This window comes from Aquarana catesbeiana, linkage group LG05, assembly GCF_042186555.1.
Source record: "Aquarana catesbeiana isolate 2022-GZ linkage group LG05, ASM4218655v1, whole genome shotgun sequence".
Classification (NCBI taxonomy): Eukaryota; Metazoa; Chordata; class Amphibia; order Anura; family Ranidae; genus Aquarana; species Aquarana catesbeiana.
This window is the reverse complement of record NC_133328.1, coordinates 31,818,106-31,836,178: the sequence shown is the minus strand read 5'-3', so window position 1 is coordinate 31,836,178 and position 18,073 is coordinate 31,818,106. Positions and strand designations below refer to the sequence as shown.

The following is an 18,073-nucleotide window of genomic DNA, read 5'->3' as shown; positions in this document are numbered from 1 at the left end:
GACAACCAAATTTTTCTATATTTGACACTTGTCACTTTGTATTTTTAGTGAATTTGTTAACACATGCTCTATAATTTAGAGAAGATAAGGATTGAGGTTGCTTAATGTATGGGATTATAATTGCTTGCAATTTCAATAAGGATTTATCACTTTATAATATCTATTGATTTTTGGTCAATTCACATTTTTTATAATATTTTTTATTTTATATTTTATTATTTTTTCTATTTATGTAGGATTGTATCACGCACTAAAGCGCCTGTCACTTTAAAACACTCACATCTACACTCTCTGTCTTTTACACAGCGCCATCCCCTATTTTCTGACTTTAATATTGCAATTTTGTTTTTAGGTTTTATGCCTCTGGCACACTGGCGCTGACGCTTTTAAGGGTGTATGACTTTTTTCTGCCTCTAAAGGCACCTCAATGTCCCTGCACACATAGGTGTTTAGAGAAAAAAAAATAAAAAAAAACCCAGAGCCAGCGCGATTAGAGAAGAGTGGTTTGTCGCATCTAAACACGCACTAATGATAGGCGCATTTAGCGCTTATTCATTTCAATGGCCAGAATAAATAGTCTGGCCAATGAAACGAATAAAATGCTTGAAGTGCCTAAATGAGTTTACAAAAACGAGGCTTTGGGCATTTTTTTTTTTTTTTACGCTGCTTTTCTCCTGAAAGCTGTTTAGAAGAGATGGCCAAACGCCCAATATGCATGGGGCCTAATACGGTTTAAAAAGTCATATGACAGACCACACAACTTTTACTTAACATTCACCCCACCACTCTGTCTATGAAAGCGCAGAGTGTAAACGATCTGTAAGCTTTGTTGGTCAGTATCAGATCTGAAACAGAGTAAAGGCTCGTACACACTATAAGAAATATCAGGCAAACATTTTATTTTTCATACGATTTTCGTATAGTGTGTACACAACTTTCAACAGCCAATTCCGAATATTAATACGAAAATTCCTGAAGGGACAAACACCACATTTTCTCTCGTACGGGAACAGAACGAACGATTTTCGCTTAATGTGTACCATTTTTGTACAAGAAAAATTAGAAAAGAAAGACTGCGCAAGATCAGAAACAACAAAAAAAAGGCCTTTTATCGTACGGGAATTTTCATACGAATTTTTGTTAATCGGTTCCGATTTGCTGTGGAACAACGAGAAAAATCAGACGAACATACGCCTGATTTTCTTATAGTGTGTGCCCCCACTTTAATGAACTTCTTTCCACTCTCTTTGACTATGTTTTGGACTTTTGAACGGTGCTGCACCCTGGGAAGAAGAGGAGGTCATCACGTGCGTCCCCAATCTTGGGAATGCAGGGAATTCCTGCAGGCAAAAAGATTGTGTCTTGATATAAAAATCAATAAAAACTTTAATGTGAAAAAAAAAAAAAAAAAAGAAAGAAAAAAAATGAGACAGAGCGATGGGAAAGTGTGAGGGAGGTGAGAATTAGTGGCTGTGGAGAGTTTTATGATTTAAGAGAACCTATGAAACTCTCCTCTAAATGGCCTTAGTCACCATTTCTCAACAGGTATGCCATTTGGATCCTTAAAGGGTGCCACGCTGTGCCCGGTATTCTTGAGTAGCTTCATGCATTTCCACTGCACAGACAAGCTGGCCGCCAGCACCATGGAAATGTATGATGCTAATCCAGGAAGGGTGGTATTCATTGCAGCCCCACCATTCTGAATAGGACTAAATTCCACCTCTTTCCTGACCTGCTCCGCCTCCCGCCCTCTGCCAAGTTGCCACAGGTGTTACATAGTTAGTCCCTCAAGTCCAGCCTATGTGTGTGATTTTATGTCAGTACTACATTGTATATCCCCTGTATGTTGTGGTCTAATAGTCTTTTAAAATGATCAAGAAGTGAATTCCACAGCCTTGCCGCTCTTAACATAAAGAACCCTCTACACAGTTTAAGGTTAAACCTCTTTTCTTCTAGTTTTAGTGAATGGGCACATGTCTTAATAAATTCTCTGTTCGCTGAAAAGTTTTATCTCTATTGTGGGGTCACCAGTACGGTATTTGTACATTGAAATGATATGCTCTCTCAAGTGTCTCTTCTCCAGAGAGAACAAGTTCAGTGCTCGTAACCTTTTCTCGTTACTAAGGTCCTCCAGTCCCTTTATTAGCTTTGTTACCCTTCTGTGGACTCTCTCCAGTTCCAGCACATCCTTCCTGAGGACTGGTGCCCAGAACTGGACAGCATACTCCAGGTGCGGCCAGACCAGAGTCTTGTAGAGTGTGAGAATTATTGTTTTATCTCTGGAGTTGTGTTGTGGTAAAGATCGGAAGGAAGGACTTATGTGAAAGGGAGTGATGAGGACTCTGATGTGAAAGGGGGAGGGACTGATGTTAAAAAAAGGGGAAAACCGAGGACACTCATGTAAGGGGGGGGGGGGGGGGGGGGGGCGGGTTTTTTTATGTTACGGGGCCCACTCTCTTTGATGTGAAGAGAGTTAACATACTTTCAAAAGGTTGCTGTGACTAAACAAAAAGATTGGTTCACAGTCTCACTTTAAAAGTTGCCGCAGATCAGAATCCAACAGAAAGTAAATTTACATGCAAAAATTGGACCAATTTCATGGAAAAATGATACCAAAAGGGAGTTCCTTTGGAACCGACAAACAAAAAAAATTCCGAGCTCAACTTACCAAACAGCCTGCGACCAACTGAATTATCCTGTCTAACAGTATGCGTTAAAAACAGGGGTTTAGTTTGGTTTGCACACATTTGCAAAAACATACGTAAGCTACAGAGCCCCATCAAGGCACCCCATTTTCTGTAGTCCAAAATCTAAAATTTTGAGAGCCTCCACAGAGGAAGCACATGCATTACAATGGATAGGCAGAGGGCAGGTGAGCCTGGAGGGAGCCCACCCCTTCTTAAAAGGCACAGGGGAGCACTGGACACCGAGCACATAGCACAATGACAGCAAAGGTGTCCAGTGCGTTTTGCTTGGCATGCATCAACCTTCCATGTGCTCCTTGCTGTAAAGGCCAGTTATAGGTGGGGGCAGTGGCTATTTATTTGTCCTTTCCAACTATTCTGATAAAACGCGATAGGCTTATCACAAATTTGCAATCTACAAGATCAATCTGTGAAGCTGAAAGTATCAAAATAATAGTTCCAGCAAAGGGTATAGACTGGGATCACTGACAGGTAAAGCTGCATATTTATGAGTATTGAAACTATTCGGGTTCTTGCATAAGCCAATTGTGACTGAGTCTCTAAGAGGCCCATTTATAAGACGACGACTAGATCACTGCTTTTCAGCACAAAAAAAAAAAAAAAAAAAACCTGAGGTACATTTATAAAGGACAGCATAGCTGACAAGTCTTTCCTCACATCACAGAAATGTTCTCTGCAGGGTCCACACCACGCTCTGTATTTTATGTATTACCTGTGAAATGCAGGCAGGGTGTGGAGTAATCACTGTGATGTCCTGTGGAGATCAGAACCCGCTCTGTTATAAATAGGGGTGCCTAATACATGAGTGAGTGTCTGCTTTTATACAGTACTTCTAACTGTGCCTCATAGCTTCAGGGTCCTACAATTTATTATACGACAGTAAAACTACACAAAATTAACAAGCTGCCTTCAGATTTTCTTTAATTAAAAAAAAAAAACAAGAATTTACAATTACAGGATACAGACGTATTATACAAGAGTGGAGGATGCATCATTTTCACGGATCGATGAAATCTGGGTAATGACAAAAGTCCACTAAAAGCATGAAGTATGAGCATTAATAATGATCAGCACAGTGACTTAGTGGTTAGCACTTATCCCCTGCAGTGCTAGGGTCCCCAATTCAAATCCCAACCAGGACATTACCTGCATGGAGTCTGCATGTTTTAGGGTAGGGTCTTGCGTTGGGGTCCTTAGTTCACATACCAACAAGGACATTACCTGTATGAAGTGCATGTTCTCCCTGTGCATGCATGCGTTTCCTCCTAGTACTCTGGTTTCCTCCCACACTCCAAAGACACGTGGTAGCTTTATTGGCTCCTGTCTAAATTGGCCTTAGTATGGGATTGTACTGTATGCATGTGAGATAAGGACCATACAGTGGGGGAATGGCTGGAATGGGCTACAAGACTACCTTGGTGAGAGGGTGACAACGGTTGATGCAATTATTCGCAAATGGAGTAAACACAAAATGACTGTCAATCTCCCTCGGTCTGGGGCTCCATGCAACATCTCACCTCGTGGAGTTTCAGTGGTCATGAGAACAGTGAGGAATCAGCCCAGAACTACACGGGAGAATCTTGTTAATGATCTCAAGGCAGCTGGGACCATAGTCACCAAGAAAACAATTGGTAACACACTACACCACGAAGGACTGAAATCCAGCAGTGCCCGCAAGATCCCCCTGATCAAGAAAGCACATGTACAGGCCCATCTGAAGCTTGCTAATGAACATCTGAACGATTCAGAGGAGAACTGGGTGAAAGGGTTGTGGTCAGAGGAGACCAAAATCCAGTTCTTAGGTATCAACTCAACATGTTTGGAGGAGGAAGAATGCTGCCTATGACCCCAAGAACACCATCCTCACCATCAAACATGGAGGTGGAAACATTGTGCTTTTGGGGTGTTTTTCTGTTAAGGGGACAGGACAACTTCACCGCATCAAAAGGGAGGATGGACGGGGGGCCAAGTACTGTCAAATCTTGGGTGAGAACCTCCTTCCCCCAGCCAGGGCATTAAAAAAAGGGCTGTGGATGGGTATTCCAGCATGACAATGATCCAAAACACACGGTCAAGGCAACAAAGGAGTGGCTCAAGAAGAAGCACATTAAGGTTCAGGAGTGGCCTAGCCAATTCAACTGAACTATTAATACTGCTCAGGCATTATACCGGATTTTAAGCATGTATCTACCAGGATGATTTTGGAATAAGGTCTATGTACTGAAAAAAAAAAGCCTTTTTAATAGGAAATTGTTTGTTCTTGTTTAACCACTTCAATACCCGCGTATAGTCATATGACGTCCACAGATGGGATCTCCCATCCTGGGTGGACGTCATATGACGTCCTGGGATTCCCGGCCGTCTAGGGGGCGCGCACGCGCGCTGTGTTCCTCGGGACCCGGTGCGTGTGCCCGGCGGCCGCGATGTCCACCGGGCACCCGCGATTGCCCGTTAACCGGGCCGGCATGTTGATCTGTGTGTGTAAACACACAGATCCACAGCCTGTCAGCTCTGAGGAGAGCGATCTGTGTTCCCAGAACGGAGGAACACTGATCGGTCTCCTCCCCTAGTGCGTCCCCTCCCCCTACAGTTAGAATCTTTCCCTAGGAAACATACTTAACCCCTCCCCGCCCCCTAGTGGTTAACCCCGTTCACTGCCTGTCACATTTACACAGTAATCAATGCAATTTTATAGCATTGATCGCTGTATAAATGTGATTGGTCCCAAAAATGTGTCAAAAGTGTCCGATGTGTCCGCCATAATGTCGCAGTCACCAATAAAAATTGCGATCGCCGCTAAAAAAATAAAAAAATATATTTTTTTAAAAAAATGCCATAAATCTATCCCGTATTTTGTAGACACTATAACTTTTGCGCAAACCAATCAATATACGCTTATTGCGATTTTTTTACCAAAAATATGTAGAAGAATACGTATCGGCCAAAACTGAGGAAAAAATGTGTTTTAAAAAAAAAAAATTGGGATATTTATTATAGCAAAAAGTAAAAAATATTGTGTTTTTTTTTCAAAATTGTCACTCTTCTTTTGTTTATAGGGCAAAAAATAAAAACCGCAGAGGCGATCAAATACCACCAAAAAAAAGCTCTATTTGTGGTGAAAAAAGGACGTCAAATTTTTTTGGGTACAACGTCGCACGACCGTGCAATTGACGTTTGAAGTGCGACAGCGCTGAAAACTAAAAATGGGCCTGGGAAGGAAGGGGGTGAAATTGCCCTGTATTGAACCGGTTAAAAAAAAAAAAAAAAAAAAAAAAAGAATTTTTGTAATAAACTTTGTATTTTTAAATTATTTTCTGATTTGTGCATTTAAAATCCCTCTCTTTATAAACCTAACATTTTAATTTGGGATGTGGCACTCAAAAGCCAATTAAACAAATTGTTGTCAGAGCTATAAAGAGAACAATAACAAACTAAGGAACAAAGAAGTCCAGGATGAAGAGGTGGGTAGGTGCTAGTCCATTACAGCCTGTAAGCACAGGAAGTGGAATCCATCAGGGGGAGTTAGAATCTCTTGTAATGGCTGCAAAAATGCAGATCAGACCCTCAAATCCTGTAGAGCAACGGTGTCTAAACTGCCTTGCATTTATCTGACCTTGGAGGCACTATTCCTCCTACTGACAACACGATACCCTGTTTCCTCGAAAATAAGACCTAGCGTAATTGTTGGTGATGGCTGCAAAATAAGCCCTACCCCCCAAATAAGCCCTAGTTAAAGGTAGGTCTTATTTTCAGGGTAGGGCTTAATTTCGGGGAAACAGGGACGGGCTTATTTGGGGGGTAGGGCTTATATTGCAGCCATCACTGACAATCACGCTAGGTCTTATTTTCGAGGAAACAGGGTAGGGCACTATTCCCTCCGTTGACACCAATGGTGAAGCTCTATTGCTTTCACGGACACCAACAGTGGAGCATAATTCCTCCCACTGGTATAAACAATGGAACACTATTCCTCCCACAGACACCAAAGATGCGGCACTAATCCTCCAAATGACATGGTGGGGCAATATTCCTTGTGCTGACACCAACAATGAGACACTATTCCACCCACTGGCCCCAAGGATAGGACACTATTCCACCCACTGGCCCCAAGGATAGGACACTATTCCACCCACTGGCCCCAAGGATAGGACACTATTCCACCCACTGGCCCCAAGGATAGGACACTATTCCACCCACTGGCCCCAAGGATAGGACACTATTCCACCCACTGGCCCCAAGGATAGGACACTATTCCACCCACTGGCCCCAAGGATAGGACACTATTCCACCCACTGGCCCCAAGGATAGGACACTATTCCACCCACTGGCCCCAAGGATAGGACACTATTCCACCCACTGGCCCCAAGGATAGGACACTATTCCACCCACTGGCCCCAAGGATAGGACACTATTCCACCCACTGGCCCCAAGGATAGGACACTATTCCACCCACTGGCCCCAAGGATAGGACACTATTCCACCCACTGGCCCCAAGGATAGGACACTATTCCACCCACTGGCCCCAAGGATAGGACACTATTCCACCCACTGGCCCCAAGGATAGGACACTATTCCACCCACTGGCCCCAAGGATAGGACACTATTCCACCCACTGGCCCCAAGGATAGGACACTATTCCACCCACTGGCCCCAAGGATAGGACACTATTCCACCCACTGGCCCCAAGGATAGGACACTATTCCACCCACTGGCCCCAAGGATAGGACACTATTCCACCCACTGGCCCCAAGGATAGGACACTATTCCACCCACTGGCCCCAAGGATAGGACACTATTCCACCCACTGGCCCCAAGGATAGGACACTATTCCCCCCACTGGCCCCAAGGATAGGACACTATTCCCCCCACTGGCCCCAAGGATAGGACACTATTCCCCCCACTGGCCCCAAGGATAGGACACTATTCCCCCCACTGGCCCCAAGGATAGGACACTATTCCCCCCACTGGCCCCAAGGATAGGACACTATTCCACCCACTGGCCCCAAGGATAGGACACTATTCCACCCACTGGCCCCAAGGATAGGACACTATTCCACCCACTGGCCCCAAGGATAGGACACTATTCCACCCACTGGCCCCAAGGATAGGACACTATTCCACCCACTGGCCCCAAGGATAGGACACTATTCCACCCACTGGCCCCAAGGATAGGACACTATTCCACCCGCTGATACCAGTGATAGGGCAATATTCCATCCACTGACACCAATGATGGGGCATTATTCCTCCCAAAAACATCAATGGTGGAGCATTATTCCAACCACGGACAGCAATGGTGGCGCACTATTCCTCCTCCTACTAATTGCAGGTGCTATGTAATTTTTATTTTACTCTCAGTGACTGGCAAGCCAGAGGTACTGATTACTCCTGCTGATTCTGGGACATTATCTTCTTCCACCGGCCACAGTCCAGCCCCCTAAAGTCTGAAGAACAATAAACTGGCCCTTTGGTTTAGAAAGTTTGAAGACCCCTGCTGCAGAGGGCCAATAACATTGGCACGAGCTATAAAACGGCAACTACCCTGTTTCCCCGAAAATAAGACCTAGCGTGATTGTTGGTGATGGCTGCAAAATAAGCCCTACCCCCCAAATAAGCCCTAGTTAAAGTCCTTGTAGGTCTTATTTTCAGGGTAGGGCTTAATTTCGGGGAAACAGGGAAGGGCTTATTTGGGGGGTAGGGCTTATATTGCAGCCATCACTGACAATCACGCTAGGTCTTATTTTCGGGGAAACAGGGTATGGTAAAACTTGCCACCATCAGTATGAATTATTTTATATCTTACATTTATTGTTATTTCACGTTTTGTGTTTGCACAGAATTGAGAAAGAAAACAAACATCTTTATAGTTGATTTCTGCTCCAGTTTATCTTACAACAAAACAGTGTTTAAGTAAAAGTGAAAGGTGGGGAGGAAAAAAGGTAATTCCCATACTGTATTGTTAAACAGGTAGGGCCATTCCAGGCAGGTACTGGAACATGGGACGGACCGTATACCCACGAGGCTAGAGAGCTCTCTTTAGCATGCTAATTCTTGCATATTCCAGCCCAACCTGCGAGCCCAGCACTAAACAACCATTTCTACAACAACAGGAGAGTAATTACACTGACAAAGGCACCTCTGTGTCGGGTCGGGCAGAAGGAGCCAGCAGGTCTGGGAGACTCGGGCTTAGGCCAGTCTCCTGCAGTGAATGCACATTGTCTGGTGTAAGGGGGGGGAGAAAAAAAAAATGCCAGACTGAAGGGGGAAGGCTTCAGCTATACAAGACAGAGGTGCACCTTGTCTGCCAGGGTTATTTAATGCTCCTGGCACCTGTAGGAGCTCCTACCTCCTTTCTCCATTTAATTCTCATAGCTTACAGGTCTTGAAATTATTTGGCATGCGGAATTATTTGGAGTCAATGGTTGTAAACAATAGGCAGCCAGTCACATTTTGATCCACTAGCTTTTACACCCCCCCCCCCCCCGCCTTTCTACTTTGTAAAGCCATTAACCCAAAGTTTTACCTGTAGAAGTACACAAAGACACAGGATACAGATTTGTCATCTTTGATCTAATACTCTATAATTTAAATGGAAGCACCGAGAATATACCTAACACTTTGTACAGTACTACATGCAATTTATTAAAAAAAAAAAAAAAAAAAAATACCTTTTTTTAGACAGAACAAAGCTATTTGGTTTTTTTTGTTTTTAATTTTTTTCTGCTTTCCAGTGAATGCCAAATAATAATAATTCTAGCCAAATAAAGGTTTGGTATGCACTGGCTTTCAAATACCACCGGAAAGGCAATCTAGAAATCTGTCTGGGACAAGTCATTTAAAGAGTAACTCCTTTTGTTAAGAAAAAAAAAAAAAAAAAAAAGCATTCCCCTCTGGGTGATCTACGTACATTGCAGGAATTTAAAAAAAAAAAAACCAAAAAAAAAAAACAACTTTCTTGCAGATTTCTACCTTTTGTTATTCCGAATAGCTTTTTGTCTGTGTCCATGGGCAGAGTGAATGTGAATGAATACTTATTAATCAGCTGCAATCACTGCAAGTGCAGCATTCTAATAAGGAAACTGGCAGGGTCTGCATCCCTTTAGAAGTGATTTTCCTTTGGGAGTATCTCACCAAAAAATTACTTTTTTGTTGCAGAGGATGCCAAAAATCTGACTTGTATCTTTAGTGTAGACTTCTGGGAAAATCAGTGAGCACACAAGCAGAAATGACATTTTCGGGTGGTGTCTGTACATCATCTGTGTACAGAACGCATCCAGGTAGCCATATTGCATCACATTTTACATAAAGTTACAACGCTGCAGATTGAAAAGGAAAAGTCATTTCAATTACAATAGGACTTGAGTCGCAATTATATTTACTATATTCTATTTGCTTTTTATTTCCCCCACAAAAGTGGAGTTACCCTTTAAATATTACATTTTTTTTTTTTTCGCAAATATGACCTTTAGACTGTCATCTATAAATTTATACATATAGATCTACTAATTACAATACCTTATAAAGGCCAAAGAAACCCAGGTCTCGGAGAACGCTCAGGGCACTGACGCGTGGGCCAGTAGTAATCTCTCCAGCCACTTGCAAGCGGATCTTTACAATCTCCAGTGGATTGGTGAAAATGACCTGCGAGCCTCCAGCCTGGAATACAAGACAATAAGTTGAACTAAAAAATTCTCAGAAGCCTTGTTAATAGTTTAAAATAAAATGTAGTAAAAAAAAAAAAAAAAAAAAAAATGATAATATTCCAAAAACAGAACAAATGAAAATAATCCAATCTTACAGAAGGACAGAGTATCGGAATACATGGTCTACACACACATTGCCTACTAACTTTGTAATATTTGTGATGCTGTGATTGGCTAAAATAAATAAAGAAGCGTTTACGTTTTTCTTCAGTCACATACAGTTTTATTTATGGATCGGATTAATAAAGAAAAAAATGCATAATGGAAATTTTTCTGTGAGGTTGGAGCAATCTTTAAAATTAGAACTATAGGAAAAAAGTTTTTTTCTTCTACATTTTGAATAGAGTAAGGAAAGGTTATAATCCCTGTCAGTTTTTTTTTTTTTTTTGGTTGCCACCTGTGTCCCATTGGGGAGATTTCCCTTCACTTCCTGTCCCATAGGCAAAACAGGAAGTGAGAGGGAATTCCTTGGGGACCTCCAAATCACCAGAACTAGTGTCTCCATTGGAAGATAGCCTCTCTAATACATTTCCTGGGACAAGCCAAAATGTTTTTTTTTTTTTAATTTTTACATTTAATGATAATAGTAAATAGGTCAAATAGAAAGCGTGAATCTCTCTAACAGGGGTCAAAGAGAGCAATAAAAACTGTCCACTCTATCAAAAACAACAAAAGTTAGTTGTACTTTAAGGTTTCCCTCCGCAGTGAAAAAAAAAATTTGTTTTAATACAACTTCCACTGTACACTCTTCTGCCGACAGTGTGCTCTACCTTACCTTAGCTCCCATGCACACTTAGCCTGAGAGTAGACAGGCAATTTAGAGGGATTTTCTTTTATTTCCATGCCTGCAGGTGCATTTTTCATGTGACTTTAACAGGAGCAAAATCAAGTGTTTTTGGCCAAGAAAACACGCAATTGTGTGCGCTTGAAAAACATGTGTAAACATGTCTTTTTAGGTGCTCCCATTTAAGTCTATGGTGCCAAAATGCACAATTCTGTTCCAAAGAATTCATGTACTTTTTTTTAATTTGTGTGACAATGCACATGTGTGAATGGCCCATCGAGAATAATAGGATTCTTCATCCCGAGTTTTGCTCTCCTTCGGGAAATGCATGACAAAATGCTCCAGTGTGAACAGAGACTAAAATGCCCGATATACACCAATAGTCTTTTTTATTCAACCCAGCGGTGTTGAAAGAAAAAAAAAAAAAAAAAAAGAAAAAATTGGCAGCTCAGATCAGAGTGGCTGCTCTAACAATCCAATGTTAGTACAGTAATCTCCCCTGCTGAGCTGTTGTGTTCTTACAGGGGGGACATCGCCCCCGCCCTAACACTCCGGTCAGTGCTACGGCTGGCTTCTGTTCGACCGGCTTCCTTACACACGGGCTGAATGTCGGCTGGTTTGTACTGAACCAGCCGATGTCGCCCAACATTCGGCCCGTGTGTACTAGGCTTAAGAATGGCTCCTGTGCTGGGGCCACTCATCAACATAGTGCTGTGTTGGCAGGGAAGGGTACAGCAGGAAGCTGTATGAAAAAGCACAACTAGAAGTTGATTTTAATTTTAATTTTTTTCCCATTATTGTACTAACCAAGGGTCCAAACTACGGCCCTCCAATTGTTCAGGAACTACAATTCCCGTCATGCCTAGTCATGTCTGTGAACGTCAGAGTTTTACAATGCCTCATGGGATGTGAAGTTCCGCAACAGCTGGGAGGACTGTAGTTTGGAGATCCCTGTACTAAGGCTGCATTCACACCTGAGTGTATCATCTTCAGGTGGAAAGTGGCGCGACTTTGCCGTGATTTTTGCAGCGATTTTGTAAAGGTCAAAAGGTCACCAATGTAAAAAGCAGAAAAATGCCTGTAATCTGCCTAAAAAGAAGCTCAAGTACTTTTTTGAGGAGTTTTGCTTCAGGCGACAGAACACTCAGATGTGAACAGGGGCCATTTAAATGAATGGGATTTTGTGTGTTGGGCGTTTTGGAACTTTTGAGATGAGCGTTTTACGGGATAAAAACGCTCAGGGGTGAATGGGCCCTAAACAGATGCACTGCTGAGGTCATAACATACAGTATGTCACAAAAGTGAGTACACCCCTCACATTTTTGGAAGTATTTTATTCTATCTTTTCATGTGACAACACTGAAGAAATTACACTTTGCTACAATGTAAAGTAGTGAGTGTACAGCTTGTATAACAGTGTAAATTTGCTGTCCCCTCAAAATAATTCAACACACAGCCATTAACGTCTAAACCGCTGGCAACAAAAGTGAGTACACATGTTAGCGGTAAAGCTTTGGTGCTGCTTTTTAACCAGAAGGAGTAACAGCGCCCGCTTAGCTTTCAAATCGCTTTGAAAGCGGCGCCCATTCATTTCAATGGACAGGAGTGGTAGAGGAGAGGTGTACACACTGCTTCCCCACCGCCCCAAAGATGCTGCTTGAAAGTGAACATTTAAAAAAATCTGACCTTTTATATTCTTCCAATTTCATACTAGCCCTTTGGGTCTGGCATGGACTGGTATGGACCTTGAGGGGAACCTCACTCCAAAATTTAAAAAAAAACAGCGTACGGTCCCGCCCAGAATCCATACCAGATGCTGCCCAGCGGGTCAGGAAAGGGGGAGGGGGAGCGCCCCTTCCTCTCATGGACCATACCAGGCCACATGCCCTCAACATGGGCGGGTGCTTTGGGGCAGGGGGGCTATGCGCCCCTCACCCCAAAGCACCTTATCCCCATGTTGGGTACAAGGGCCTCTTCCCGACAACCAAGGGTGGTGGTTGTGGGAGTCTGCGGGCTGAGGGGTTACCAGATCCCGGTCCCCCACCCTATGTGAATGAATATGGGGTACGTTGTAGCCATACCCATTCACCCAAAAAGAGTGACAAAAAATAAATAAAACCAGTACACAAGTTTTTGACCTTTGTTAAAGTAGCTTCAGCGTGTCTTCTTCCTCTGCCAGTTCTTTATCCAGTTCTTATCCCAACGCTGGTGCCTGCTCTTATGCTAGCTCCGGCGTGTGCCATTACTTATAAAGCCATGGGGCTTGGCCATCAGGTGACGTCACCCAGAGACGCCGCTCCTTGTGGCGTTACCGCCCTGGGGCATGATGGGGCGGTTGCATGGAAGTTGGACATGAAGTCTTAGGGCAAAGTCAGAGCAGAAGTCGTCCGACTTCCATTTCGTACCAGTGTAAACCGGGCCTTAAAGTCCATTTAAAACGACATGTCCATCTAAGACTACCCTGTGCCCAGGGTGACAAAACTGATTTGTGAACAAGTGTCACCCAGTTACACAGAGCGGAAAAATAATAAATATAGTGGCAGGATCAAGAAGAAATATAAACTGCTGTGTTGATGTCAGTGACAGACTGTGTGTATTTTTTCCTCTCCACATCACCACTTCCCAGAGCCTACTTGTCCATTTTGATCAAGTGAAACTCTTGCATTTTACTGCATGAAAAAAGCATATAAAGTAGAAATCCCATTCTTTCCTGTGTGGCGGGATCATTCTGCAGTTTAGCTTAAAATAAAAGGAAATATGGACTCATTTACACCTACATATTTGCATTTCCATACATGCTGCAGTCATCTTGCATACATCAGATTTTTTTTATAAAATAAACCGTGTGGACATTCAAAATTTCAAAATGCATCAAGGATAAATTAATGAGGGAAAAAAAATTAAAAAATTTAAAGTGTAACTAAACTGAAAATGCTATTTACGGTAATTATTTTCCAATGCTTTATTTTATTGAGAAATCAATTTGAAAAAAACAAAACAAAAAAACAAAAAAACAAAAAAACAAAACAAACAACCTTCAGCACAGGGATCCTCAAACTACGGCCCTTCAGCTGTTGCGGAACTACACATCCCATGAGGCAATGTAAAACTCTGACATTCACAGACATTACTAGGCATGATGGGAATTGTAGTTCCTGAACAACTGGAGACCCCTGCAAAGTTTAGCAGGTCTAGCTACGGCCATCTTGAGTAAGGGCAGATGATTCATGTAGCATTTACTTCTTGGAATCTATCTGCCCTTAGCACAGACTTGTAGGCAAATGCATGTGCTTAGCTGAAGAAGCCCCTCTTCCTGATGCAAGAAAGAAAAATGGCCATAAAGACTCCTGGGAATTATTATTTTGGCCTAGGCCAGGAAGCAACTGAAGCAAGGTTTTAAACTTTATTTTACAAGTAAATATATACTGTACCTTCCTATCAATTTACGAATGCTAGCAGCCCAGCTCCAGAAAAAAAAAATCAATCCTTTGAAGTGGGCTGGGTAGGTGTAGAGGATTAGAATGTAAATACATCCATGCTCTCTTACTCCACATTCCAGCAGGCTCCCTCCAGTGCTGTGACCAGTACCCCGTAAGCCAGGGTTGCCAACCTCCCGCAGCATTTTTTTTTTACTAACAAAAGATGAAAAATTTACTGACTGGGTACATTTTGTTTGCAGACAACCTGAAAACTGACAAAGCTCCTATTAAAAACTTACACAATTGATATTTCAACAGTATAAAACACAATATGTAAACACTGACACCCACAACAAGCATGACAATTTATCAGCCCCTGATATTTACAAACAGTTGTGAAAAAAAAAATCCCTATTTTACAAACTGTCCGTAAATTTACTGACGGTTGGCAACCCAGCCTCACCAGCATACCATAAAGGGTTAATGTCTCTGTATTGTGTGCGATGACGTGGAAGGCTTCACCCACAGACCAGAGTTAAGGGTGGAGAGTGCCGGAATGAGGAATCAGGTAATTGAAAGAGGCTGTTCTCTTTCTAACCTCTTCTGGACCGCCCCACGCAGATGTACTACGGCAGGGCTGCCCTCTTGTGCGAAATCACGTACCTGTATGGACACAGCAGAAGCCAATCAACGAGTCCAGCAGACCCGATGTCCGCCGGGACCCGCCGATCGTTCTCAGGAGAGGCTGAGTGGCAGTCTGCCTATGTAAACAAGGCAGACCGCCGTTCTGTAAGAGGGAAAGATGGAGATCGTGCGTTTCTGCCAAGCAGAAGCTCGGATCTCTGTCTTCCACCAGTCAAAGCACCGCCCCCCACAGTTAGAAAGCACTGCCTAAGAGCACATTTAACCCTTTGATCACCCCTGTTAACCCCTTCCCTGCCAGTGCCATTAGTACAGTGACAGGGCATATTTTTAGCACTGAACACTGTATTCGTGTCACGGATCTCCCAAAAGTGTCAGTAAGGTGTACGATTTGTGCGCCGCAATGACACAGTCCCGCTAAAAATCTTTAGTGGGACTGCGACATTGCGGCGCACAAATTGGTCACCTGACACTTTTTGGAGATCAGTGACATTACCAGTAAAAAAAAAAATAAAAAAATTCCATAAACATATTCCATAGTTTGTAGACGCTTTAACTTTTGCGCAAACCAATCAATATACGCTTATTGGATTTTTTTTTTTACCAAAAAACATGTAGCAGAATACATATTGGCCTAAATAGATTAATACATTTGATTTTTTACATTTTTCTTTTTTGGGGTATGTTTTATAGCAGAAAGTAAAAAGTTGCTCTTTTTTTTTTTTTAAATTGTCAGTCTTTTTGTTTATAGCGCAAAAAAATAAAAACCGCAGAGGTGATCAAATACCACCAAAAAAAAAAAAGAAAGCTCTATTTGTGGGGAAAAAAAAAAAAAAAAAAAGGACAAAAATTTTATTTGGGTACAGCATCGCACGGCTGCGCAATTGTCAGTAAAAGTAACGCAATGCCATATTGCAAAAAAATGGCCCAGGCATAAAGGGGGGTAAACCTTCCGGGGCTGAAGTGGTTAAATAACCAGGGTCAATGATATTCATTATTTAAAATAAGCCGACTAGTGAATTAGGTTGCATGACCTATTGTGCGCTGTATAACCACGGATACAAAAATAAATCAAAACAAAGTTCCCTTGTTGTTCTTTGTTAGGACGGGGGTGAAAAAAAAAAAAAAAAAAAAAAAGAAGTGTTGAAAAGTATGATGAAGCGCGACTGAAGGGTGGAGAAGAATTTCGTATAAGAGAGACGTTTCAACTCTTACCAACAAGATTAGCTGGAAAACTTCACAAGTTTTGACCAGCATTGCCATGTTCCAAAAAAAAAAAAAAAAAAAAAAGTATCGTTTCATCTTTTCGTGTGTGGCAGCAGTGCTAGAAGTTCAGCCAAACGCCAGGAACACCCCACTTGACTGACAGTACAAAAGCAATTAAGTGGAGGACCTGTCAAGCTATTCCTTTTTCCCTCTAGGTAACTGCGTTTGTTGTGTACAGCTAGTTTGGCTGCTGTTAACTCAGAGGGAATTTTTTTTCGCAGAATCCTGACTTGTCTCCAAACACTATACATGGCATTTAAACAGCAAATGGTAGCTATGAAAACACGAAGGAGTCTATAAATGTTTTCACACCATTCATGCATTTTTCCAGCTGAGCCCATTTAGAAAATGTGGGTGAATATTGGGTGAAAGTCATGTAGATGCATTGTAAACGGACTCCGGAGTGTTAAGGGGGCAGTCAAGCTTTTGTCCAGTGTTAATAAAAAAAAAAAAAAAAAAAATCCTCTTTGTTAAAGAATATGTAAACTCAACATTTCATATTCCTGATATGTGCCTGCTGTACCATGTACTTCAATTCCTGTTGGTAATTTCAAGAAAAACTCGCCACCACTCAAAATACCACCAGTGCGCCACAGGACAGAAAATCTATGTGGAAGCTGCCACTTTAAAAAATCAAATAAGAGCTGTATTTTAACCACTTGTCAAAGAAAAATTATATATATATATGACGATGAGCAAAAATAGTGGCGCTAAATGTGTGATAATAGGGGTTTCATCACCCCAAAGTGACATATGACTGAAAAACACTAAATATACATAGTGAAAAATGAAATATTAAACAATAAATACAAATTGCACCATGACAAGTGAAAAAAATATAATAAAACTAATCAAAAAAATGTAAAAAAAATATATAATTAATTGGTACCAAAAAATAGTCCATAGAGTGTTCAAATAAATCCAAACTCGATGTGAGGTCCTCCTATTCCATCCACCACACCAGTGTGTCTGTGATTCCACTCCCCTAAAGAAACGCACTCACCGCATTTATTAAAATACGTTTTTTACGTTATTACACTATTGGTGCACTTTTATTATTTACATGTGGAGAATATTTGAGACACACGGTTGGAATTTGGATACTCGTTTTGAAACCCTGTCCATGTGGTTTAAATGCGTTTTAGCCTAACATGAGAGTGTAGGCATTGGAATTCGGTGAGTGCGTTTCTTTAGGGGAATGGAATCACAGACACACTGGTGTGGTGGATGGAATAGGACAAGAAATGTGTTACTAAAACAATAGGTGGAAAGAAAAAAAAGAAAAAAAGCCTGGAAAATTGAAAACGAATGCAGGCATCACATCGAAGGATTGGTACTTTTTTCGGTTTGAATACTCATTTGGAACTGGCTGCCAATGCACCTTTGAAAAGGCCTGTGAAAATGGATGACACTTTTCTGTAACGTAGCACGCCACAACATATGTCAAGTGTTTTGTGGTGTACTGCAGAGCAGGTACATTGCAGGATACTATAGCTGTGCATTTGGAAAGCCATTCGAAAAGAATGGAACTGCACCATACAGATTGCATTACAT

General features: G+C 42.0%; 1 protein-coding gene across 2 annotated transcripts in view; it reads right to left on the bottom strand.

Moving 5' to 3' along the window:
- SLC25A13 (solute carrier family 25 member 13) overlaps nucleotides 1-18,073 on the bottom strand; it is a 236,108-nt gene that overhangs the window by 35,166 nt on the left and 182,869 nt on the right. For both annotated transcript variants that reach the window (XM_073629566.1, XM_073629567.1), the window contains exon 14: nucleotides 10,221-10,361. In XM_073629566.1, the coding sequence (XP_073485667.1) occupies nucleotides 10,221-10,361 (141 nt within the window). The remainder of the gene's footprint in view (nucleotides 1-10,220; nucleotides 10,362-18,073) is intronic.